Below are 25,774 nucleotides of genomic sequence, written 5' to 3'. Positions count from 1 at the left end.
AGACTTTGCATAAAGTTTGCTGAACTTGTTGAATGCTAAATAATTGCAAACCTTACTCACTGCTCAGACCTCATTTTTTTTCACTCATATTCTTCTTTTCCGCAGCGGAGCTTTGAGTCTAGAACATACTAATGCCTGTTGTAAAAGCATGAATCTAGTAAAGAATGTCTGTAATATAAGCTTTTTGAACAATGTAACAACAGAGCAGAGGTCCCTCTATTGTGGGACTTCTGTGAATAAAATCCACAACTTGAATCTGGAAGACTTGTTTAAGAAGAAAGTCTGCAAACAACTGCCATGACCTTGATAGAGAAAAGCAAAATATTATTGACTAAGTTTCCTTTTTTAGTCTGTGCTGTGTGCTAAGCTGCTTTAGTCATGTTCGACTGTGGGACCCTATGAACTTCAGCCCACCAGGCTCCTCTGCTCATGGGATTCTCCAGGCAAGAATATTGGAGTGGGTTGCTATGCCCTCCTCCAGGGGATCTTCTCAACCCAGGGATCAAACCGCATCTCTCACGTCTCCTGCATTGGCAGGTGGGTTCTTTACCACTAGTGCCACCTGGGAAGCCCTTTTTCAGTCTTGGGGACAAATTTATTATTTTCCAGAATTAAGATAAAGGGAGAAAGAAAAGATACATCTCTTCTGCTGCTGCTGCTGCTGCTGCTAAGTTGCTTCAGCTATGTCTGACTCTGTGTAACCCCATAGACGGCAGCCCACCAGGCTCCCCGGTCCCTGGGATTCTCCAGGCAAGGACACTGGAGTGGGTTGCCATTTCCTTCTCCAATGCATGAAAGTGAAAAGTGAAAGTGAAGTCACTCAGTCGTGTCCGACTCTTAGCGACCCCATGGACCGCAGCCTACCAGGCTCCTCCATCCATGGGGTTTTCCAGGCAAGAGTACTGGAGTGGGTTGCCATTGCTTTCTCCATCTCTTCTTCTACCAACATATTAATAATAAAGTATATTAACTTTATTATTATATTATTAATATTATTATATTATTATCTCCTCTTTCCTGGAAAGAGGAGATAAATCCTGAATTACTTTGTTTAACATACTGTCTGTGGACCTGGCCATCTGATTAAAAAACTGAGATGAACACGATCAAAGAAATACAAGCCAGTGTATAATTCACAGAGACACTCATGAAATACTAAGGTTAATTTTCTAGAAAGGCAGGAAATACCTGCTACAGGATGGGAAGACCTCCATTCAAACCATATAAATTATTGGTCAAATAAATTAGATTAAATGATGAGATCTTGTGGAAATATCAAAAACAACCAAATTGATGTTAAGAAGTCAAGGGTTTAATTTCAGGTTCTGTCTTTAATTAGAGGTATAATCTTGGACCTGTAATTAAACATTTATAGGCCATGATTTTCTCTTCTTCCAAATGAGGAAATTAAAACTGATAGGTTGTTTACAAAAAAAATGTGTTGTTGTTTTGAATAATCCAGCACGCTGTCTTAAAATATAAGTTTAGAGAAGCTGCATGTATACAAACATAAAAATGAAACTGTTCTGATTGAAGCTGGCATGAGTGCCTGGAACCATCTGTTCGCACAGGCTGCCTTTGAGGGAATCCAAGGAATTCCAGACTCCATGAAGCTCAGTGTCAAAGTTGCTGGACAGCATAATCCTTGGAGTCACCTCCATTTCTGACTGACTACAATTCAAGGGCCCTCATAAAATTAACTGCTCAAAGTAAAAAATTCAGGTGATATGTTGGGTGTAGATTTCAGCCTGGGAAACACGGAAGCACCACCATCCAGTGATGACATAGTTATTTTTCACACCTTGGTTGCCCTGTGACAGAAAATCTTTCATAAGTACTAGAAAATTTCTATAAGATCTTGACAGGAATCGAGTAAAGGGACAAAGCATGTAGTTAAATAGTTAATCCCACTAGGAGATTGTAAGTAGAAAAATATAGGAGACCCCTGTAAGTTAATGATCACTCAGGAAAACAAGTTTGCTTAACCTCAAAACCAAGCAAGCTTGCTTAGCAATGAAACTATGCTGCAGAAGCACAGGACATGACCCCAAACAATAAACGAGTAGTGGCATGAGCCTCACCTCCTGCCCAGCGAGCTCCATAAGTTAATGACCCCTAGGACATGCTCTCTACACACAGTAAAAAACAATTTGTGAACCTAACTTGACCATTCAGGAATAAGAAAACTCCCCTGCTTAACCTGGAAAAGGAGCTGATGATGAAAGTATGACATCTGCTCAAGAAAGGCAAACAAATTCTTCTTCCCCTCCCCACTTTTCCTTTGCTTATAAAACTGTAGCCCAGCAAGTTCTCAGGGCACGGTATCCACCTGTAAGCCTAACAAGCATCCTATTCTAATGTTGTCGTTCAGTTGCCCGGTCATGTCTGACTCTTTGAGACCCCAGGGACCGCAGCATGCCAGGCCTCTCTGTCCCTTACCATCTCCTGAAGTTTGCCCAAGTTCATGTTCATTGCATCGGTGATGCCCTCCAGCCATTCTAATAAATCACTTACCTATCACTTTGGCTCACACTCAATTCTTTCTGTATTAAGACATAAAAGGCTATGGTACTGGAGTTCTTTGGAGCCCCCCAAATGACACCAAAACAGTTTCAATCTTATCACCTATTCTAGTTTACTTGACTAAGTATAAGCCACTGGAAAGATCCTAGGTGATCTTTGTCTACTGAAACTACTGAAATCTAATTCTGATTTTTATAGTAAGTCCCCTACTTTTCCAAGTTCTAACTAAACAAATGTGATTGTATTAGGATAAACTTAACTTTTCCCAGGCTACCTAACTCTGACTGTAGCTAGTTCATCACTGGCCAATGACAACTATTTGGGAACCATTGATCTAGTCCAGTTTCAAAAAGTACAAAGCTCTATATTCACCCAAAACACAAACACACTGGTTTTCTATATAAATTCTCAGATCTCCATACTGCTTTCTCCTAAACAATAGATGAACAAACAAACAAAAATGCTTTCCAAAGTCTCACTTTAATTTGCAAGGAGAATGAACACTTTTGTATGCATAATGCTAATACTATACACAATATTAATATTTTTCTCTGCTATATTTTGTAAAACTCACTGAAGAAACTAGAAGAAAATTAAGGCTTTCTACACCATTTTCTTGACTCCCTCTTAGTGGACTGAGCTGAGTGATTTTCAAATTGAACCAGGTTCTGCTGGCTTCTGGGGCCATGAAGAATCAGCATAGGTAGGAATGGATTCCAGAATTAAAACTGTTGCTTTTCGTGTACACGTCCCTCCTCTACAATATGGCTTGATGAATATCAGCTTTTTAATATTCTATGATTTGGTATCCACACAAAATGACTCCATTTAATATTTTATTTTATTATCTTGGGTCTATGTTTCATATCTAACTCATTTGGAGAGCTCCTTTAGATATGCACGCATGTAAGAGAAAATGTTCTCAAGAAATGTACATGGCATAATATAATGTTACATATTTTAAAAAGCAGAAATAAAGTGTAATGAGATAAGCTACATGTTAAAATGCACAGATTCATCAATGAACAGAATATAGGGGCAAAGAATAAGGAAACTTACCTAGTCAGTTTGCCACCTGAAAGTGACATTTCAAGTCAATGAAGAAAAAAAGAATTTTCAATAAATAATATTGAAGCATGTAGTTAACTTTCTGGGGGAAAAAAGCTGGATCTACATACATTAAAAAAAAATTAACTCCACATAGATCAAAAATGTAAAAAGTAAGTCACAGATGTTAGAAGAAAACATAAAGTAACTTTTAAAAATATAATCTTGGGTTAAAAAGGCCTGTTTGCTTAAGCAAGATACCAAAGCTAAAACTCACTAAAAAAAAAAAAAAAGATTAGTTTTCATTACATAAATATAAAAAATACTATGTGCAAAAGCACCACAAACAAACAAAAAACTGAGAAAATACATTTACAACATATTGACAAAGCTCTAATACACTTTATATATAAGTCAGGGTTAATTCATTCATTGCATAGAGGTCTTTCAAATAAACAAGTATCCAATAGAAAAATGGACAAAAAATATTCAGGCAGTGCTCTGAAAATGAAATGTAAATGGTTGCTAATATAAAATACTTATTTAAAATAATGCAAATTAAAATAATGAGGTAACATTGTCAACTATGAAATTGGCAAACACAACAAGTTGAGAGATATGAAACTCTTTGGAAGGCAGTTTTACAATAGTTCTCAAAATTTAAAAATTCAAATGCCCTTTGACCTATCAATTCTACTGCTAAGGATTTCTCCTATAGTAGACTCCTGCACATATAAAGAGTAGATATTTTCAAGGATGCTCATTTTAGCTTTATTTTAAATAACAAAAATATCTAGAGATAAGTTAAATGTTTATCAATAGGAAATGGGAAGTAAATAAAGGTATAGCCATACAAAGGAATGCAATGAAGTTGATAAAAAAAATTTAAAAAAAAGACTGAGTTAGACAGGGGCTGATTTGGAGGGGTATCTAAGTGTATTGCTGTTATTGTTTAGTTGCTCAGTTGTGTCCGACTCTGCAACATGGACTGCAGCATGCCAGGCTTCCCTGTCCATCACCAACTCTGGGAAGTTGCTCAAACTCATGTCCATCAAGTCAGTAATGCCATCCAATCATCTCATTCTCTGTCATCCCCTTCTCCTCCTGCCTTCAGTGTTTCCCAGCATCAGGGTCTTTTCCAACAAGTCAGCTCTTCACATCAGGTGGCCAAAGTATTGGAGCTTCAGCTTCAGCATCAGTCCTTCCAATGAACATTCAGGGTTGATTTCCTTTAAGATTGACTGGTTTGATCTTGCAGACCAAGGGACTCTCAAGAGTCTTCTCCAACACCACAGTTCAAAAGCATCAATTCTTCGGCGCTCAACCTTCTTTATGGACAACTCTCACATTCATACATGACCACTGGAAAAACCAGTCCATATAGCTTTGACTATGTGGACTTCTGTCGCAAAGTAATGTCTCTGCTTCTTAATATGCTGCTTAGGTTGGTCATAGCTTTTCTTCCAAGAAGCAAGCATCTTTTGATTTCATGGCTGTAGTCATCATTTGCAGTGATTTTGGAGCCCAAGAAAATAGTCTCTCACTGTTTCCATTTTTTCCCCATCTATTTGCCAGAAGTGATGGACCAGATGCCATGATCTTAGTTTTCTGAATGTTGAATTTTAAGCCAGCTTTTTAACTCTCCTCTTTCAATTTTATTAAGAGGCTCTTAGGTTCCTCTTCACTTTCTGTCCCAAGTGTGGTGTCATCTGCATATCTGAGGCTATTGATATTTCTCCTGGCAATCTTGGTTCCAGCTTGTGCTTCATCCAGCCCTGCATTTCGCATGATATACACTGCATATAAGTTAAACAAGCAGGGTGACAATATATAGTCTTGATGTACTCCTTTCCCAATTTTGAACTAGCCCACTTTTCCATGTCCAGTTCTAACTATTGCTTCTTGAGCTGCATGCAGGTTTTTCAGGAGGCATGTGAGGTAGTCTGGTATTCCTATCTCTTTAAGAATTTTCCACAGTTTGTTGTGATCCACACAGTCAAAGGCTTTAGCGTAGTCAATGAAGCAGAAGTAGATGTTTTTCTGGAATTCTCTAGCTTTTTCTATGATCCAGTGGATGCTGACAATTTGATCTCTGGTTCCTCTGCCTTTTCTAAATCCAGCTCATATATCTGAAAGTTCATGGTTCACATATTGTTGAAGCCTTGCTTGGAGGGTTTTGAGCATTACCTTGCTGAATGTGAAATAACTGCAATTGTGTAGTAGTTCGAATACTCTTTGGCATTAGAATGAAAACTGATCTTCTCCAGTCCTGTGGCCACTGCTGAGTTTTCCAAATTTGCAGGCATATTCAGTGCAGCACTTTAACAGTATCATCTTTTAGGATTTGCAATAGCTCAACTGGAATTCCATCACCTCCACTAGCTTTGTTTGTAGTGATGCTTCCTAAGGTCCACTTGACTTTCATCTCCAGGATGTCTGGCTGTAGGTGAGATGAGCAGATAACCATTGTGGTTATCTGGGTCATGAAGATCTTTTTTTTGTATAGTTCTTCTGTGTATTCTTGCCACCTCTTCTTAACATCTTCTGCTTCTGTTAGGTCTAGACTGTTTCCATCCATTTTTGCATGAAATGTTCCCTCAGTATCTAATTTTCTTGAAGAGATCTGTAGTCTTTCCCATCCTATTGTTTTCCTCTATTTCTTTGCATTGTTCACGTAGGAAGATAAGAAATTATCTCTCCTTGCTATATCTAAATATATTAAGTGGGAAAAAAGTAAAGAAAATGAGTATTTTATTTTATGCTTCTATTTAGATATAACTCTAGATTTCTTGGCTCAGTGGTAAAAAAAAAAAAAAAAATCTGCCTACCAATTCAGAAGATGCTGGAGATGTGAGTTCAAGGATCCCTTGGTCAGGAAGATTCCCCTGGAGGAGTAAATAGCAACCTACTCCAATATTCTTGCCTGGGAAACCCCAGAAACAGAGGAGCCTGCTGAGCTACAGTCTATGTGGTCTCAGTCTCGTGTCTCTTGTCAGACACGACTGAGCACTTATGCACCCACACAGTAGATTTCTTAAGATGTGAACCAGTACGGCTGATACATTAAACTAGCAGGACTTACTAGAATCATCAAAACAACTTTATTTTTTGTTCTGGTCCCTTTAAGCTTATTTCTCAGTGGGGATAGTTCTGCCCTCTTCCTGGATTTTTCTCCTGACTTGTAGGTAATAAAAGTTCTGTAGTCACCAAGTTCCAAACCCAGTTCAGTTTACTAGCCAGTCCAGATGGTAATGTCACCTAAAAAAAGATGCACAACCTGAGAGTTGAGAGTTAAGTTTCATTTGAGGGAAAATGGGGACTTCAGCCTGAGAGACAGAACCTCAGATAGCTCTGAGAGACTGCTCCAAAGATGTAGTGGGGGAAGGTCAATATATATGATTCTAGCGAAGGGGGAGTTCAATGCAATCAAGTGTTTAATTTATAAAAGGTTTTCTGCTAGTCATGAGGAGCTGATATCACCATAAGGAATTTAGTGCTTTTCTAGATATGAGGAGATGCAAGGACTGGGATCACGAAATCAGTTTCTGAAAATAACTATCAAAAGACCTGTTCTACCAGTTTCCCTGGAGCACAGAGTGGCTCATTCTCCACCCTGAGCTTCCTTGAGGCGTGCTGAAGGTCAACAGCTGCAGCAGCACAGGGTTCATTCTCCACAGAGGCAGACAGCAAACATCCTTGTTTTTGTTCAGTCACTGGCAAATGCCCTTGGCAAGCACCAATTTGTAATGGACAATAACCAAGACTCCAAGCTTGATTGAATGTTGAGTTGGATCCTGTTCCCCAGCCCAGCCTGCTATGGGATGCTGCTTAAACTCACCTTCCTTTTCTCTTTTCTTGGTCTACTCTTCTGCCCTGTCTTTTTGCAACTTGCTGTTATGATTTCTAAACCAGCACTAGTCAGAGGTAGGGGAGGGAGAGGAGTGGAAAGAGGAATAGGATAGTTGTCACTTAACTGGAGTGGGCTTAAGAGGGCATCATGCCTCCAGGACCTAGCCGATGTTTGAAGCTGACATTTATCCCTCCTGAGAGTCGAACATGACAGAGAGACTGAACTGAACTCAGAGAATTTGTGCATTTCCCTCCAGGTGCTGCTTCCCATCTGCCCCAGCTTTTCAGGTGTGTCCCTTCAAACAGCAGACTTTCTCTGTTGGAGTCCCGTTGCTCTTCCTTGGGCAGGAATTTAAATGGATCTAGCCCATTTTTCTTTTCCATGTGACCCACATCTGATATGTGAAAAACAACAGGCTCAAGGCTGGAGAGAAGCCTCCTGGGACTAATACAGAGCGAGAGAACAGGGATAGGAAAAGGGAGAGACACACCCATAGAGAAAACCAGGAGATGAGAGAGGAATGCAGGGAGCAGACGGCATAGGGCCTTGAGAGTCTGCACCTTAGAATCTGGGGTACAATTCAATTCTAACAAGTTAATGGAGGTTCCTCAATAAGTACTTGTCGAGGTTTTTGTTTTTCTTGTTTCACTTAATTCTTGTACTTAAGAACTACACAGTCAAATTGGGGAGATAGACATGTACACCAGTGCATTACAGTATAGTATGGAGACATGAGAAGAAATTCATTGCACTGTGAGCAGAAGAGCCAGCTTCCCTGGGCTCAGGGAAGAGCAAGAAGGGCTCCACAGAGAAGGCATCACTGGGTGGTATCATGTGAAGAAGAGCTGCTAGGGTAGAACCAACTGGGATGATGACCAAGCATAAGTAGGCCACTGGTGATGTGAGTGTGGAGGGAGGTGAGGGAAAGAAGAAGGAGACAGATCCTGGATGAAGGGGTAGCAAGATTTGGGAGCCAGAAAGCAGTACAAGGAGGCAAACCAAAGTACCATCTCCTTCCCTTCCCAGGGACCATATACCTTCGGGTGAGACTGGAGGAAAAGGACCTCTCAGTGGTTTTCCCCACTGCAGCATATTTTTTTGGACAATTGGCATTGCTCAAACCTGAGTCTCATTGCCAGGAAGTTTCACAAGGCAGCTTTGCCAGGGGAAGTCCCTGGAATGTCCTGGACTTCTTGCTTCCTTCCCATAAAAACTCAGAGGCATAAAAGGCCCAGAGAATGAGCATCCCAGAGAAACTGACCAGGGATATGGGAGTGATCGCCATGGATCAGAAGTCTTTCTGGGAAGGTGAGCTCTGGGCTGATAATTCAGCAGAAGGTTGGAGAGGAGAGAAGGTATAACCTAGATAACTTGGACCAATAGAAGAAGTGGTCGTCTTCTTCTGGGACTCCAATCTCTCTGTTTACCTCCTTATCAATACCTATTGAGCCAAGACAACTGCATCAGGGACCATTGGATCTTTCCCAGATGGGCAAGGGAGCAGCAGAGGCCAAAGCCCTTCAGCCCATCAGGGGTATCGTCAGTCTGTATGCATTTGCACAGAGGTGTCTCTTGTCCAGATGGTGATGTATGAGCACTGTCTTGGGAGTCCCATGATTCATGGACTATACTTTCTGCACATTTTAAAACTTTGGAGACCTCATATTTCTTGTCTGCAGAATGATTCATTGGTAGATGCTTTCTAAAACCATCTCTCAGTTCTAAAGTTCTGATCCAAAACTCTGACTTTCATGGTGGCTGGGAAATTGGATAAAGGTGAGGATGAGACTAAATACATAGGGCTATGGGTGAAGAAGAGAAGTGTGCCAGGAGGAGAAAGAGTGTGCCTTATGGAGGAAAAGGACCCATTTCATCATGTCCTTACCTCTTCCTGCTTGTCCATGCTCTTGAGCCATGCCTACCCACTTGGAAATGGCAAGAGCATTTTGAGTTTCCTGTTGAGGTTCTCAGCCTTGAGTCCTTGGGGGAGCAGCCCACAGGGAGCCTGCATTTTGAAAAGGGCCTGGAGGCCAACCTGACAGCAGATGAGGCAATGAGCATTCTCCTACCTGCTTAGTTGGTGTGCGGAGGACCAGATCCCTACCTGCTCTGCCTAAAAGTGACATGAATCAGCAGGACAGAACCCTCGAGTTCACTTCCCCAGCCCCAAGCTCTGTGAGGAAGGCACCCACTTCAGCAGCTGTCACCCAAGTTTCATCTCATTTTTTTTCAAGGTTTATTTATTTATTTTTGGCTGTTCTAGGTCTTCGTTGCTGTGCGTGGGCTTTCTCTAGTTGCGGTAACCAGGGGTTACTGTAGTTGTGGGGCACAGGCTTCTCATCGTGGTGGTTTCTCCTGTTGCAGAACACAGGCTTTAGCGCGGGGACTTAGGGGTTGTGGCACATGGGCTTTGTTGCTCGGTGGCATGTGGGATCTTCCCAGACCAGGGATTGAACCCTTGTCCCCTTCATTGGCAGGCAGTTTCTTAACCACTGGACCACCAGGGAAGCCCTGTCTATGAATGTTTTATGTTCTTTAAGACCTACCCCCAGAGTATAATATGCTAAGCAGCATTCAGCGTATTATATGCCAAATGTCATATGTCACTGCCAAATATCTCTTCCATTGCTGTTCCTGCCACCATTCATTTCATTTTTAACTGCCTTTTCCTTCATTTTCAAACCCTTCAAATGTCCTAGTGTGGGTAATTCTAGACAATGTCCCCAGGGAAGGGGTCATAGTTCAAGGTCTCTTGCCTTTTGGGTGAGGTTTCCAGGACAAAAGTCCTGCCTTAGCAGAATAAATGAAGTCCTTCCAGGGGAGGTGTTCTGTGGAGAAGAGGCTGGACAGGACCTCAAACGGGAAGGCTTAGAGCACTACCAGAGCCAGCTCACACTCCTCAATTCACCTTAAGAGTTAGCTGTCTGTACACAGGGTGACTATTCATCTCAGTTCACCCAGGAGACTTCTGGTCCCCACTGTTGCCCACAGGGAAATGATTAATAATGCTCCTTTTCACTCTATTCAGTTCTAGACTAGGCTGTGAGCCCCTTGAATACAGGGGCATTGACTTCATCCTTGTTTCTCTAGTATCCAGGGCAACACTTGGGATAGAGCAGGTGGTTCGATAAATTTTTGTTGGATTAATGAATGAGCGAATGAATTCCCAGCTTGGAAAATGTTTCTCTGTAGGGCTGTAGACTCTGCAAGACACCCAAGGGCTGGGTACCTCAAAGCCTATAGAGGGACCTCAGCAGCTGTGGTTGGATCGCTCAGAGGAAGCACAGCTATATGTTTCACGTAGGCACACCCACACACTCACTACCACAGTCTGAGGCAAGAACCATGTTGGGCTCAACAAATGTCCTTCCTGTCCACCTCTTACAGGTTTAGTGGTCTTGCTGCTTCTTCAGGAAGGTAAGTAATCTGTGAGTTTACATCTTCCTGGGTCCCTTGGGCTGTGTCCTTTCTGCTGTTGGGTTTATGTCTCTTCTTACGACTCTCCTAAGTTCTGACATTAACATATTGATGACTCCGAGTTTTCATTCTGTGTATCTCTTTGTGCATCCATGGCTCCGTTCTGTCCTTTGAGCCTCTCTCTATGTCTCTCACCAACCTCAGTATTGTGTATCATCTCTCTATCCACTTATATCACTGTGACATCCATCTATCCATCCACACTAAATCTCAGTGCTCTGGGAATGTTTGCCATGTGAGTGATATATATGTCTCTCAATATGTCTCTTAACTGCAGTCTGGATGCTCAAGAGACTCCAGCACAGAGGGCCCAGGCTGAATGACCCTCAGAGGCTCTGACTGAATAAGTAAAGGAGGCAATGGCTTTGGGGAAGAAACTTGTGGCAGTCTGGGCTCTGAGGTCATCACACTGGGTTCCCCATTGTCCCTCTTCCCTCTCCTCCAGGATGTGCCTACAAACTGGTTTGCTACTTTACCAACTGGTCACAAGACAGGCAGGAGCCAGGGAAGTTCACCCTTGAGAGCACTGATCCCTTCCTATGTTCTCACCTCATTTACTCATTCGCCAGCATCAGTAACAACAAGGTCATCATCAAGGACAAGAATGAGGCGAAGCTTTACCAGACCATCAACAGTCTCAAAACCAAGTCAGTAGGAGAGGAGTGGGGAGCACCCAGGGTGGGTTTTGGGGGAGAGAAGATAGCTCTAAACTGGGCCTAAGGCCTTCTGTCTCCATTCACTCATTTGTGCATTTATTCATGTGTATTTCCTTGGGTATAACCCCAATCCTTCCTGTTCTTCTTCCCTCTGCCTCGTCCTTTCACTAAACTTAGCTGCTAAGCAGACAGGGCCCATTTATCCATATTCTAGCCCTAACTCTTTAGGCAAAGTTTTCCCTGGCAGCCAGCAAAGAAATAATCAGCTTATTCTTCTATTCCAGGAATCCCAAACTGAAAATTCTGTTGTCTATTGGAGGGTATCTGTTTGGTTCCAAAGGGTAAGTTCACAGTCTCTTTATTTTTTGTTCATTCTGCCATGTTCATTCTTCTGTTTTCCTTTTCTGGGGGTGGTGTCCTGGGTCTTTGTTGCTACGCACAGGCTTTCTCTAACTGTGGTGAGCAGGGGCTGCTCTTTGTTGTGGAGCTTAGGCTTCTCATCATGGTGGCTTCTCTTTTTGTGGAGCACGGGCTAGAGCACACAGGCTTCAGTAGTTGCGGCATGTGGACTCAGCAGTTGTGGTGCACGGGCTTAGTTGCCCCATGGCATGTGGCGTCTTAGTTCCTTAGACCAAGGATGGAACCAGCATCCCTTGCCTTGGCAGGCAGATTCTTAACCACTGGAGCACCAGGAAAGTCATGGTACGGGCAGTTTCTAATTGTCACTGCTTTTCCTACTCTTGAAAAGAGACACTGAATTGGGCTTTAGAAAGGTCCTTCCTTGGCTTAGATGGCAAAACCGATCTGAGTTTTGTCACAGGTTGAGGCATCGCCCTTTGTTTTCTGACATCTTGGAAGGAGCTCTGCAGGAGCTTAGGAAACTGAGCCGGGAGCGGCGTTCAGTAAACTCAATTATTCACATGAAGGTTGCTCACCTGATGGACTATGGGGAGACAGCTTTAGTTGGGAAATTTAATTTTTTAAGGGTTTAAGGGATTTGAGGGCTTGCCTTTCACCTTGAGTGGGGGTCAGGCAAGTGCTTTCCTAAAACCAAGTCCTTGACTAGCAGCTGTCAGGAAACCATAGTTTCCTGGGCCATGGTTGTGTAGCTGGATGGCCTGAAAGTGCAGAGCATAGGAACAGTTGGGTCGGTCTTGCTTAAAAGCAGAACAGCTATTAATCTGAAACATATATTACAAATTATACTTCTATTCACAAGCAAATGATACTCCATTGGCATCAAGAGCTAAATAAACACAAATCTGTAAAGAAGAAAGGCATCTTTTTGCAATTTTCAAATACAGTTAATCTAACTTTGAATTTCTTCTGCTTTAATTTTTTTTTAAGTGCCAGGATTTTAAAAAAGCTGAGAGAGCTTAATCTTAGCCAGCAGAGGTTTTCAGCTTTCACAAGAAATCTGATAAGACTTTTTTGTGCAGCTGGTCAGTATTCTCTATAGCTGGAGTAAGCAGGGGAAAGAAGTAACATCAGAAGACCTATGTAAATGAGTTACCTAGGGGAAGTTAACATACCTCTCTGAGCTCAGTTTACCCATCTGTAAAATGTACATCACAACATCTATTTCATAAGGTGTGGGCAAAGATTTTGAATGAGGTAACGTATATCGTGTGCCTGCCTTGGTTATCATTCAATTAACTAATGCCAACTTTTCCTTCCTTTCTCTTCTTCTTTTATCCTGAATACATTCACCTATGAAATAATAGGATTGACCTAATTAATTTTTAAAGTCTTTACCAGTTCAAAACTTATAAAATACTTAGCAACACAATTTCTACACACAGACAGAAAAAAGATCAACCTATCTAACTTATTTGGTTCTACATTAACTTCATCATGATCTCCTGTCAGTTTTTAATGGGTTTTCATGGTAACTATCCTTCTGATTCCCAAATTCTCTCTCATTCGTAATACTTGGTTATCCTTGATTCAATTAAAAATATCTTCATTCATTCATTCTTACGTGCGTGCATTCATCTTTCAATAAGTAATTTGCTAAGTACTCCTTGTATATTAGTTTAGTGGTTGAAACCAGGACTCTGGAGATTAAAAAATTTGGTTTGGATTTCTCTTTAGCTATATGCAAACTGTGTGCAAGTTGTTTGACTTTAGGCGATTTCTTCTCTTATTTTTTAAAGGCAATTTTATAATGTCACTATGCTTCATTTTCTAAACAAATCCACAATGAAGAAAATAACAGAATCAACTTAAAGATGAAGTTGTGAGGGCAGGCAATACAAACAAACTGTTTATGCTGTGCTGGTGTGCAATAAGAGCCCAGTGGTTGCAATAATTATTGTTATTCATTAACTTTGTCACTATTATTAGATAAATGGCAGCCTTTGTGTCAGGTGCCGTGCAGCAGTGCTTCAAAATGTGTACCACACAGACTTGCTTCTCTGTTGAATGGTTGTCTTTCCTAAAACTGGAGTTTTCTGCCCAAAGCATCAGAACACCTCTAATCGAGCATCAGATGCAACTGCTCTCTAAAAGGGGTATCCCTTGCTTTTCTTCTAAGCACTGTGAACACGTTTGAAATACAAGAGAAAAGTTACAAACCTACTTCTACCATTGGTTTTCAGCTAATAGGCCTGGTTTTACTATTTCCTCCACTGTGCTGCTGAGTTATATACAGGAACAAAATCCTCATTTTTAAAAAAAAATTTATGGAAGTATAGTTACAATATTATATTAGCTTCAGGCATACAACATAGTGAATCAATATTTCTACAGGTTATACTCCATTTAAATAATGCCTATATTGTCTTATACTGTATAATAATATCTTTATTTATTTTATACATAGTAGTTTATGTCTCTTAATCCCATACCTTTATCTAACCTCTCTACCATTCCCTTTCCCCACCGGTAACCACTATTTTGTTCTCTACATCTGTGAGTCTCTTTCTCTTTTGTTGCATACACTTGATTGTTTCATTTTTTAGATCCCATGTATAAGCTATAACATAGAGGCAAATCCTCTATTTAATATTGATTGAAACAAATGAATTCAAGACTCTGAATCTTTCTGGGATGGGGGGTATTGTGACAGGTGGGAGGTGATTCAAGTCAAAGGATATATCCTCTGGAAAATACTGATATCTTGTCTACAGATTTGGATTTTAAATCTTGTTGTGGAACACAGGCCCTCTGCATGGGCAGCTCAGAGTCAACTTCCTGGTTTAAGAATTCTAGTTCAGATGAAAGCCCTGGAGGGTTGCTGTGGCTCAGGGTCCTCCTGGTTTTTCACGAGAAGGGACTGCAGAGACCTGGGTTGCTTATTCAGGACTGGGTTGCTTGTGGGGGGAAAGAGAAGTTCCTATGAAGTCCAGCTTTCTTTTTAGGAAGCTTTCCAAAATAAGGTCACTTTGAGATAGATGAGGCAGGATCAGTGTCTTCAGTCCCATTTTAAAGATGGGCCAGACTGAACCCAGAGAGCTACTTGGTGACAAAGAGGTCACTAGAAAGGACTCTGACCTGGAACTCAAATCTAGATCTCTTGACCCTCAGCCCATCACATTGCAAATTGCTTTTTCAAGGGTGTAAGGTGTTAAAGAAAGTCAGAGGTGGATAGTAATTAAAGAGAGAAAAACAGATTTTATTCAGGAAGTATTGTAATAGGGGAAAGGAGACCTCAGGATAGTACTGGACTCAATGCTGGATATAGCAGAGACAAAAGTGGATTTATAGCCAAGAAGCAGGTTGTTTGTGGGTGTTGGTGGATGGAAAATTCCTAAGAGGAAACATTAGGGCTAGGGAGATTCTTGCTAAACTGACTCAACAGAACTCTTGCTAAAGGCAGGCCAGGATGATAAGATATCACCTGGGGGATGGTGGGGGATGAGGATGATACTGAGGGTGATCTGATATCAAGGGTAGGGGATTTTCATTAAGCTGATTTAGGATTCTGCAAAGATAGGGACAGAAGCCCAAGGTCAAGGCCAAGTTGAGAAGAGAATTCAGAGGACTTGGACTAAAGTTTGGGCTTCCCCAGAGGCTGTGGTCAAGAATCCATCTGCCAATGCAGGAGACACCGGTTTGATCCCTAGGTCAGAAAGATCCCCTGGAAAAGGAAATGGCAACCCACTCCAGTATTCTTGCCGGGAAATCCTATGGACAGAAGATCCTGGCGGGCTATAGTCCACGGAGTTGCAAAGAGTTGGGCATGACTTAGTGACCAAATGACTTAAGTTTGGTCAAGGAGAGTCTCTGCCACAGGCAGCTCCATTATCCTGCAGAAAGGGCTGCACAGAACCCAGTCCTCCTCTACCCAACTCCATTGATTTTCTGGCCTAGCAATCCTTTCTCTCCCCATTTGTTCCAAAAGAGGCAGGGGTTGGGATAGAAAAATAGTGAGAAAATATTGGGGAAAGGAAGACTATATCAGGATTTCTGTAAAAAAAATGTGTTGTGTTATGTCTACTTCTTCCCAAGAAACAACTGTCTTGCTTCTACCCAGGTTCCATCCTGTGGTTGAATCTTCTTCATCAACCTTGAAATTTGTCAACTCTGTAATACTATTTCTGAGGAATCATAACTTTGATGGACTGGACATAAGTTGGATCTACCCAAATGTAAAAGACAACAGTCATTTCACTGTGCTGATTCATGTAAGGCAAACTCCACATTACCCTTATGTGAAACCCACAGCCATATCAGGAGAAAAAAAGGAAGAGACTGGCTCTTGTTGGAAGATAGTCCCTTCCTTCCAGAAGCCCCAACTCATGAAGGAAAAGCCCTTGGACCTAGTTTAGTGCAAGGACAACATCAAAGAACAGAGCCTCCTTATAGAACAAACAACACCGAAACAAAGCAACATCCATGTAAGAGAGTATAGGGCCATAGACTCTCCTGAGCGCTGGGATAGTCTCATAAAGTTCTATCACATGGATCAGAGAATCTACTAGGAGGAAACCCAGATAGTTCTTCTTGAGTACAGTGAGACTGGTGGTCCCCCTGCGTAATGTGGACATTCCTGAGCTTGAGGCAGGAGGCATCCCCATGTGGGAATGGGGAGAAAAGTTTCGATCTTTCCATCTAATGTGGTTCTAGAAATTTCAAATCAGGTAAGAATCTTAGGTCTGTGCTCTGGGAGGGAGCACTGACTTGTGGGCTTTTTGTTTTTCACAGAAGTTAGCAGAAGCTTTTCAGCAGGACTTTGTAAAATCCACCAAAGAAAGGCTTCTCTTGACTGCAGGAGTTTCTGCAGGGAGGCAGATGATTGACAACAGCTATCAGATCAAGGAATTGGCAAAGTAAGTGCACTGGATCACCCCCTCCATCTCTCTGCCGCCAGCCTGGCTGACGCAAGTGATGCGTGTCAATATGTCTGAGGGATGAAGGGAGAAGGGAAAGCATGAAGTCACTATCCTAACCACATCATCCAGCCAGGAACTTCTCCTTTACGGCTAATTTCAATCCTTCTAACAGCATCCAAAGCTCTACATAAATATGCGTACAGTTTACCCTCGAACAAAGCGAGGGCTAATCCATGTGTAATTTACAGTCAGCCCTTTGTATCCATGGTTCCTCCTCATCTGTGGATTCAGCCAACCCCAGACCATGTGGTTCCATAGTATTTACAGTTCTGTAGTATAAAAGTGAACTGTGCAGCTCAAATGTGCAGTGTTCAAGGGTCGACTGTAGTTGCTTCTACCTCTGCTCATCGCAGAATCTCTTCTTTTGCTTTTGGCAATCTAGAGACCTGGATTTCATCAACCTCCTGTCTTTTGACTTCCATGGGTCTTGGGAAAAGCCCCTTGTCACTGCCCACAACAGCCCCCTGAGAAAGGGACAGCTGGACAGAGGAACAAGCTCCTACTACAATGTGGTGAGTCTTAGGGAGAAACAGTGCTGGGTACACTGGCTGTGAGAGGAGCTGAGGCCAGTGCAGGTCATCTAGAGTTAATTCTGCCTCGAACTGAGGAAGACATGCATTGCCCAAGAGGGACTCAGATAACCCTGTAAGCTGGGTTTCCCTGAGAACAGGGAAAATGCATGGACCAGGCATAGTAAAATGTCACCTAGAAAATGTCAGAGGACTTTGCAACTGAAATGTCCTAAACTTTTCTCTGACTTGAGGTGTCAGTCACCCCAGTCTTCTCTTAATTCTCCATCCTCAATACATTTCCTAAAACCCACATGGATGCACAGAACTTAGTACTTTCCTGTATGTGCCCACATTCCCTATTTAATTTGATCTTCAAAATAATCTGAGGGTGGCTGGTCAGGAAGCATTAGTTTCACTTCACAGATGATGAAATGGAAACCTGGCAGATTAATTGGCCCTTCAAGTTCTTGCTGATGTGAATATCCTGAAAAGGTAGAAAATGGAAAATCAAGGGGAAAAAGTCATTAACAAAACAGTTTTGTTGTCATGGTACATGTGGATGTATTCCTAAAATTGGGCAGAAAGAAATGTCTGGGTTGTATTTTTCCAAGCCTTCATATTTAAAATTACAAAACAGATCAGTCCAAGCTGGGTATACTGATTTCTAGTCTGGGGTTTTCTAGAACACCATATGATCAAGTCACATCAAACCAAGCCCCCTTCATTCTTTCCTCTCTCTCGACGATTTTTAAGGATGAGGAGACGTACCCTTACCTTCTGTAACCCCTTATTCTTTTCTGGAAGCCAGTAAGGCCCAAACTAGCCTCTAACCTCTTATCTTGCCTCTTGGACCTAATGTTATTGTAAGGCCTCACAGGCTAGTGTCTGATGGCCACAACCCCCATCACCTTCATCAGTAATACAACCCATCATAGTGTAGAAAAATTCCACAGGCTGTTGACTCAAAGGGGAAAGATAGATGGTGACAACCTTGATTTCATGTTTTCTAGGTCACTTGCCTGATTTCTTTTCTGATTCATTGTTCAGTTTTCTTTCATGATTAGAAAAAGCTGACTTGGTTACTTAGTGCTGAAGAGCATTAAGAGCATTAGAGTAAACACTCTGGTTCCAATGGGATCCTCCATAGTTACTGATGTAGAGAAGGAATCATGGAGTCCCTTCTGTGAATTTGGGTTGGAGGCTTAGTAAGGCCTGACACGTTTCTTTCCCATACATGCTGTGCCTCAGTCTATCTTCTCTTTCTAGGAATATGCTGTGGGATACTGGATAAACAAGGGGATGCCTGCAGAGAAGGTGGTCATGGGCATCCCCACGTATGGACGTTCCTTTACACTGGCCTCTGCAGAAACTGCCGTGGGGGCCCCTGCCTCTGGTCCTGGAGCCGCTGGCCCCATCACCAAGTCTTCAGGCTTCCTCGCTTATTATGAGGTATCTGGAGCTTCCCTGTGCCCTTAGCTGCCCCCTGTGTCTAGATAGGCATTCCAGCTTCAATCTGACAATAATAGAGTAACACATCCTGAGTGCTGGGAAGGAAAGTATGGAGTGCTATTGGAACATGTAAGAGGAGCTCTGCACCTGACTTGAGAGGGAATCAGGGAATGCTTCCTGGAGGAAGTGACATTAGCTGAAATCTGGAGAGGAGGTGGCACTAGTGAGGAATGGGGATAGGTGAAACAGGTATGGGAGATTGAAAAAAGGAGACTGTTTCACGTTTTTGACTTGGGCAACTAAGTAGAGGGTAATGCCATTTTTACTGAGTTGGGGAAGATATGAAGGAGCAGAGTGGGCATTGGTCCCAATCATGAGATCAGTTTTGGACATTCTGAGTTTGAGGAGCAAGTGGGACATCCAAATGCCTGTGGGATGTATAAATAAAAGGTGAGTAGTTTGGTATGTGGGTTTGGACCACAAGAGGCCAGCCTGTGCTAGAGATGTAGCTTCTAAAACTATCAGCATAAAGATGGTATGTGAAGCCAAAGTGCAAGAAACAGCAAAACCCAAGGACCTCTTGTACTTAAGGGTTAGGCAGAGGAAGAGGAGAACTTTAATGAAACTGACAAGATCTACAAGAAGGTAGGCAGAATCCGGAGTGTTCTGTGCCAAAGAACAGAGTGAGAGGTGGGTGTTTCAAGAAGAGAGGAGCCAAAAACCAACACAATACTGTAAAGCAATTAACTTTCAATTAAAAATAAATAAATAAAAAGAAGCAAGGAGCAGTCAAATATGTCAGATTCTGTCCCACAGTCAGACAGACTTAACATCATAGAGATAACTATCAAAGGTGTTTGGCTGTTTTTTTTTTTTAATTTATTTATTTTAATTGGAGGCTAATTACTTTACAATATTGTATTGGTTTTGCCATACATCAACATTAATCTGCCATGGGTGTACACGTGTTCCCAATTCTGAACCTCCCTCCCACCTCCCTCCCCATACCATCCCTCTGGGTCATCCCAGTGCACCAGCCCCAAGCATCCTGTATCCTGCATCGAACCTGGACTGGTGATTCGTTTCTTATATGATATTATACATGTTTCAATGCCATTCTTCCAAATCATCCCACCCTCTCCCTCTCCCACAGAGTCCAAAAGACTGTTCTATACATCTGTGTCTTTTTTGCTGTCTCGCATACAGGGTTATTGTTACCATCTTTCTAAATTCCATATATATGTGTTAGTATACTGTATTGGTGTTTTTCTTTCTGGCTTACTTCACTCTGTATAATAGGCTCCAGTTTCATCCACCTCATTAGAACTGATTCAAATGTATTCTTTTTAATGGCTGAGTAATACTCCATTGTGTATATGTACCACAGCTTTCTTATCCATTCATCTGCTGATGGACATCTAGGCTGCTTCCATGCCCTGGCTATTATAAACAGTGCTGTGATGAATGTTGGGGTACACATGTCTCTTTCAATTCTAGTTTCCTCGGTGTGTATGCCCAGCAGTGGGATTGCTGGGTCATAAGGCAGTTCTATTTCCAGTTTTTTAAGGAATCTCCACACTGTTCTCCATAGTGGCTGTACTAGTTTGCATTCCCACCAACAGTGTAAGAGGGTTCCCTTTTCTCCACACCCTCTCCAGCATTTATTGCTTGTAGACTTTTGGATCGCAGCCATTCTGACTGGTGTGAAATGGTACCTCATTGTGGTTTTGATTTGCATTTCTCTGATAATGAGTGATGTTGAGCATCTTTTCATGTGTTTGTTAGCCATCTGTATGTCTTCTTTGGAGAAATGTCTATTTAGTTCTTTGGCCCATTTTTCGATTGGGTCGTTTATTTTTCTGGAATTGAGCTGCAGGAGTTGCTTGTATATTTTTGAGATTAGTTGTCAGTTGCTTCATTTGCTATTATTTTTTCCCATTCTGAAGGCTGTCTTTTCACCTTGCTTATAGTTTCTTTTGTTGTGCAGAAGCTTTTAATTTTAATTAGGTCCCATTTGTTTATTTTTGCTTTTATTTCCAATATTCTGGGAGGTGGGTCATAGAGGATCCTGCTGTGATTTAAGTCGGAGAGTGTTTTGCCTATGTTCTCCTCTACGTTTGACTATTTAGACCATCATTCCTTTCTGCTCCTCAATCTTGAGAAAAAAATTTTTTAATGTATAGGAAGCTCTAAGATTCAAACAGTAATTCAACCAACAGAAACTCTTGGGTTGCTCCCATATCGCAAAGACGGTCCTGTGAGAGCTAGAACTCATTCTTCATCCTTATCTCAAAGGGCTTACAGTCTAGGTGGAAAGAATGTAGAATACAAATGAAACTAGTTAAATAAGAGTTTTAAAACTATCAGAGTTAATAACATTACGTAGGTACTGCAAACTAGATATGATTAAGTGGCCAATGTGGAGGGCCACAAGTTCAGAAATGAGTGATGGGGAAGGCTCCATAGAAGAGGAGAGATGTATTCTGGATCTTGAAGGATAGGAAAGAGTTTGATCAGGTAAGGAAAGAATAACACCCTACATTTTGGTTTCCGCTTGGAGTCCTAGTATATTCCCTCATCACTGGCATGGGCTTATGCTATGAACTGCTACTGATGGTCTTGGCATCCACTGAGATATTCTGAGTGTAATGCTCAATTTTTCGTCTCACCTCACACGGGAGAATGACTGAAGAACCATCAGTTGAGTTGACAAGGGGAAAAGGGAATGAGTCACCATCAGAGTCCTCACTGAATCACTTAATATAAGGAATAAAAGAGGTCAGAGCTCAGAATCTGCTGGAAGGATTTAAGTGTAGACCACTGGATACACACTCCCCTATTGCATGGAAAATTTAAACTGATTGTTCAGTGTATCACCCTACATCATTATAACTTTGACAAATTTGTATTTCCTTAAATATTAAACTTTCCATTTATCACCCTCATTGAGGCAATAGAGAAGGAAATGGCAACCCACCCTAGTATTCTTGCCTGGAGAAACCCATGGACAGAGAAACCTGGTGGGTTATAGTCCATGGGGTCTCATCGAGGCAAACATGAGTGTAAATAATCTAAAAAGAGTAAGCAAAACAAAGTGAGTTTTCTGTGTGGCTTTAAAATGCATTTTTCAATGAAGATTTATCTTTTTTAGTAGCTCTTACTTCTGCTAACAAGAAGAGAAAAATAGCTGATGATAGAAGGGGAATCCCAGCACAGGCACATTGGGAGGGGGAAGGGACAGAGGGAGAGTAGTGGAGTTGAAGTGGGGATAAGCTACAAGGTGGGGAATGATGGTGATGGGCATTGTGACGCTACGTGTCTGTAAAGCACTTTATTGTTTTCAAAGTTGTCTTTTTTTCCTAACATGTATTAGTTCCGTTTACAATATTCCTAACAATATTGTAAAGTAGGTATATAAGATACATAATTATAATTGCTTCTGTTTTGCAAATGAAGACATGGGAAGATTTACTGATCAATACTGAGGCCTGATGTGGAATTCAAGTACTCTCTGCCCTCTATCTGTTTGTGGTTCCTCCTGATGAGGCCTTAGCATCAACAGTTTGCAAAGATTCACCTTGAACTATCCATTCTGCATGTTGTATCTGATAATTTCTCTCGTTGATTCCTGGAGTAAAGATTCTGATATTGTCCCCAAGACCCTTACCTTCCCCTTTTATCTCAATAAACTTAAAGAAGAGCCCATTAGTGAACCTCTTGCTCCTCCTTTCCTTACCAGATCTGTCAGTTCCTACAAGGAGCCAAGATCACAAGACTTCAGGATCAGCAAGTTCCCTATGCGGTCAAGGGGAACCAGTGGGTGGGCTATGATGATGTGGAGAGCGTGGAGACCAAGGTACGTCTGGGTTCTGGGGGAGCAAGAGGCTCTGGGACAGTTGTCCCCAAGCGAAAGGCTCTTGCTTAAGCAGCTCTAGGACAGCAGAACACTCTGGTGCTTGGGGGATAGGGTGTGTGATCAAATGCCTCAGTACTCTGTGCGGAAGGAGAGAAGCCTCTGTGGTGCAAAGCTAGTCATGATTCTAAGTCATACCTCTGAGCACCTGATAGAACGTGCAGGAGAGGTGGAAAAGGTGCAAGAAAGAATTAGGAATAAGGGAAGAAGCAAGGAGTGGAGAGAAGGGAGGAGGGAGAAGAAGGGGAAAAGAGCAAAGGAGACATTGGTGCCTATACAGAATGGTCACCCATCTGGTTGACCAGGACGGACCCTTCAGTCTTTCTCATGGATTACGAGGCTCCAGATTTCTGAGGCTACCAGTTCTTTGGAGAAGGAAATGGCAACCCACTCAAGTTTCCTTACCTGGAAAGTCCCATGGACAGAGGAGCCTGGCGGGCTACAGTCCACAGGGTTGTTCTTAGACCTTGCTAAGATGTTTGCTTTCCAGGTGCAAAGTGGGACAAAGGCATCAGTGTAATTGACAACCCAATTGTAATTGAAATCTTGCTAGTGATTTCCTAGTTTCTACTCCTCATCCTAGAGGCCTAGGTTTTGGACCTGGGATGTGATTATTCCATGACAGGTGGTTAATAGTGGGTGGCTCTGTCTTCATTTTATAAGCCTTCCCAAGTAACCCTTTCCTTCAGGGAATCCATGACTCCATAGGGTGCAAATCTACTGCTACATTCTAAGCTCAAACCCTCCTGCAAACCTGACGTGGGTCTTGGGCCTTTAAGGACCCCTTCTAACCTCAGTATACCCTCCTGTGCTCCACTCAGGTTCAGTTTCTAAAGAATCTAAACCTGGGAGGCGCCATGATCTGGTCTATTGACATGGATGACTTCACTGGAAAACTCTGCAGCCAGGGCCCCTACCCTCTTGTTCAAGCTGTCAAGAGGAGTCTTGGCTCTCTAGAAAGGTAACAGAATTTTAGGACAGACTGAGAGTGGGCAGAGAGCTGGGCAGAGCGGGACACAGGAGACTGGGGGAGGTAGTCTTCATATATTTGGACTGATGAATTCTCAAATTCCTTTGGACCTTCTGTTCTCCTTTTTCTTATTGATTAGTCTGATTCTGTTCTTTTGGTGAGCTTCCAAAGACTTCCAATATATAACAATAGTAATTTGGCTACCATTTATTGAGCACAGTCTAAGCTAAGGGTTTTCTTTTCATGTAGAGTGGGCATAAATATTTACTCCACTGCAATTCTTCACTACAAAATCATCAGCCTGTTTTAATTTTCTAAATCAGAATAAATCTGACTTTATGCTCCCAATTGACTGCTGAGAGATCCAATCTCAGTTGTTATTAATGGTCTATTCCTCTCTCCCCATCCACAGTTGTTTTTTTTTTTTTTTAATTGGAGGAAATTTGCTTAAAAATGTTGTGATAGTTTCTGCTATACAACAATGCAAATCAGCCATAATTATACGTACATCACCTCCCTCTTGGGTCTCCCTCCCTTCACCCCAGCCCACTCCTCTAGGTTGTCACAGAGTGCCTGGCTGGGCTTCCTGTGTTATACCGCAACGTCTCATCAGTTATCTATTTTACACATGATGATGTATATATGTCTATGTTACTTTCTCCATTTGTTCCACTCTCTCCTTCCTCCGCTGTGTCTGCAAGTCCATTCTCCAGATCTTGCTTTAGTGTGGACAGTCAGGAGGTCTCATGGTCATTATTGATGACCATGCCCATTATTGCCTTAACAGCAGGTGGTTTGGCTGCTGCTCCATCCCTGGGTCCTGGGTTCTGTAAGCAAATCCTATATCTTCTTGTGCAGGTGAGGGTGCTGCTGACCAACCAGGTGTGCTGACATCATCTCAGTGGAGGAGCAGGACACTGGAAATCACTGCAGACAGACAACTGGAGAGGACTGGCCATATTGTCCTGGAGAAGGGCCCAGAGCAGTGCAGAATCTCCTAAACTATATGATTGGGCAGCAGCCTTTCAACTCTGAACATCTATGTCTTAGTAACTTGACTGAGGCCTTATGTTACTGATTGGATTTGAAATACTTTCTTTTTCTTTCCAGGCTTAATTCATAGCTAAGTAGGAAAGGTGACCTTGCTGCGTACTCCTGCTACAGGAATTCATGTGTGGGATTCTTGGAGGTTAGATGAGGCCCTCAGGATGTCTCTTCTCCAAGTCTCCCCTTGACTTTCTCTCAGACCTCAGACTGGGTCTGGCTTTGTTCTCCTGCAGCGCTGACTGCTTCCCTTGAGGCACAATAAAGAAAAAGCATGTTGTTCCAGCCAGCGTGGCCTCCTCTGTGCAATCTTGGACCTTGTGGTATAAGGCTGTCCTCTCCCACCATTTATGGGTACAAGTGTAGGCCTGCGTATCATATGTCTAAATATTTAAGAGCCAAGGGTTAAAATATGATTTATATTCTTAACGAACATGATTTTGCAATGACCCAAAAGACCAGGTTTGAAGTTAGAATTCCCAGACTCCTGGGAATTCTGTGCCAGAATGCAGCAGCTTGAGCCCTTGGTTCCTAGCCCACTGGTAGCCCCTTTCCCTTCCCATCTAAAGCCCTGACTCAGAGAGCAAGGACCTCACATACACACTGGCAGATGTTGGAAAGGGGAAGTTGTTAGGGGAAACAATGACTGAAACTGCCCACCCTGTCAGGCACTATAGTAACTATTTGCATGAGTTATTTTACAACAGGAGGTCCTGGTAAGGAACATAGAACTAACAAGCCATCACCAATTGGAAGAATTCAGGAGAACTCAAAAGGAGACTCCATGTGTCCTACCACCTCCCAGAATCCTCACTGAAATCCATCTCGGCTGAGCAATGCCTGTGCCACCAAGAAGCACCCTGATTCAGAGTGAGTGGCTGGAAACAACCCAGAAACTAACCCCATCGCCATAAAACCCGAGACTGAGGGCCATGTGGTAGAGCAGCCCTGCTGGGTTCCCCTTACCTTTCTGCTCTCTGCCTGGGTGCCTTTTTCC

At 42.3% G+C, this 25,774-nt stretch overlaps 1 protein-coding gene across 2 annotated transcripts; it reads left to right on the top strand.

The window, feature by feature from the left end:
• Positions 1-392: 392 nt before the first annotated feature.
• On the top strand, positions 393-25,771 carry CHI3L2 (chitinase 3 like 2). 2 transcript variants are annotated; one of them, XM_070364007.1, is made up of 11 exons: positions 393-537; positions 10,808-10,837; positions 11,343-11,544; positions 11,838-11,894; positions 16,031-16,181; positions 16,702-16,826; positions 17,272-17,401; positions 18,668-18,850; positions 22,590-22,706; positions 23,585-23,724; positions 24,592-25,771. In XM_070364007.1, exons 1-11 carry the CDS (start codon positions 399-401, stop codon positions 24,593-24,595), a joined length of 1,278 nt encoding a protein of 425 aa, XP_070220108.1. In that variant the 5' UTR covers positions 393-398; the 3' UTR covers positions 24,596-25,771. The 2 variants fall into 2 exon arrangements, with proteins under 2 accessions (XP_070220108.1, XP_070220116.1); XM_070364015.1 differs by lacking the exon at positions 393-537 and adding an exon at positions 8,631-8,728.
• Positions 25,772-25,774: the final 3 nt, after the last annotated feature.

Source organism: Bos mutus, chromosome 3 (assembly GCF_027580195.1).
Source record: "Bos mutus isolate GX-2022 chromosome 3, NWIPB_WYAK_1.1, whole genome shotgun sequence".
Taxonomy (NCBI): domain Eukaryota; kingdom Metazoa; phylum Chordata; class Mammalia; order Artiodactyla; family Bovidae; genus Bos; species Bos mutus.
The sequence above is the reverse complement of the archived record's forward strand: the minus strand, read 5'-3'. Positions and strand labels throughout refer to the sequence as shown.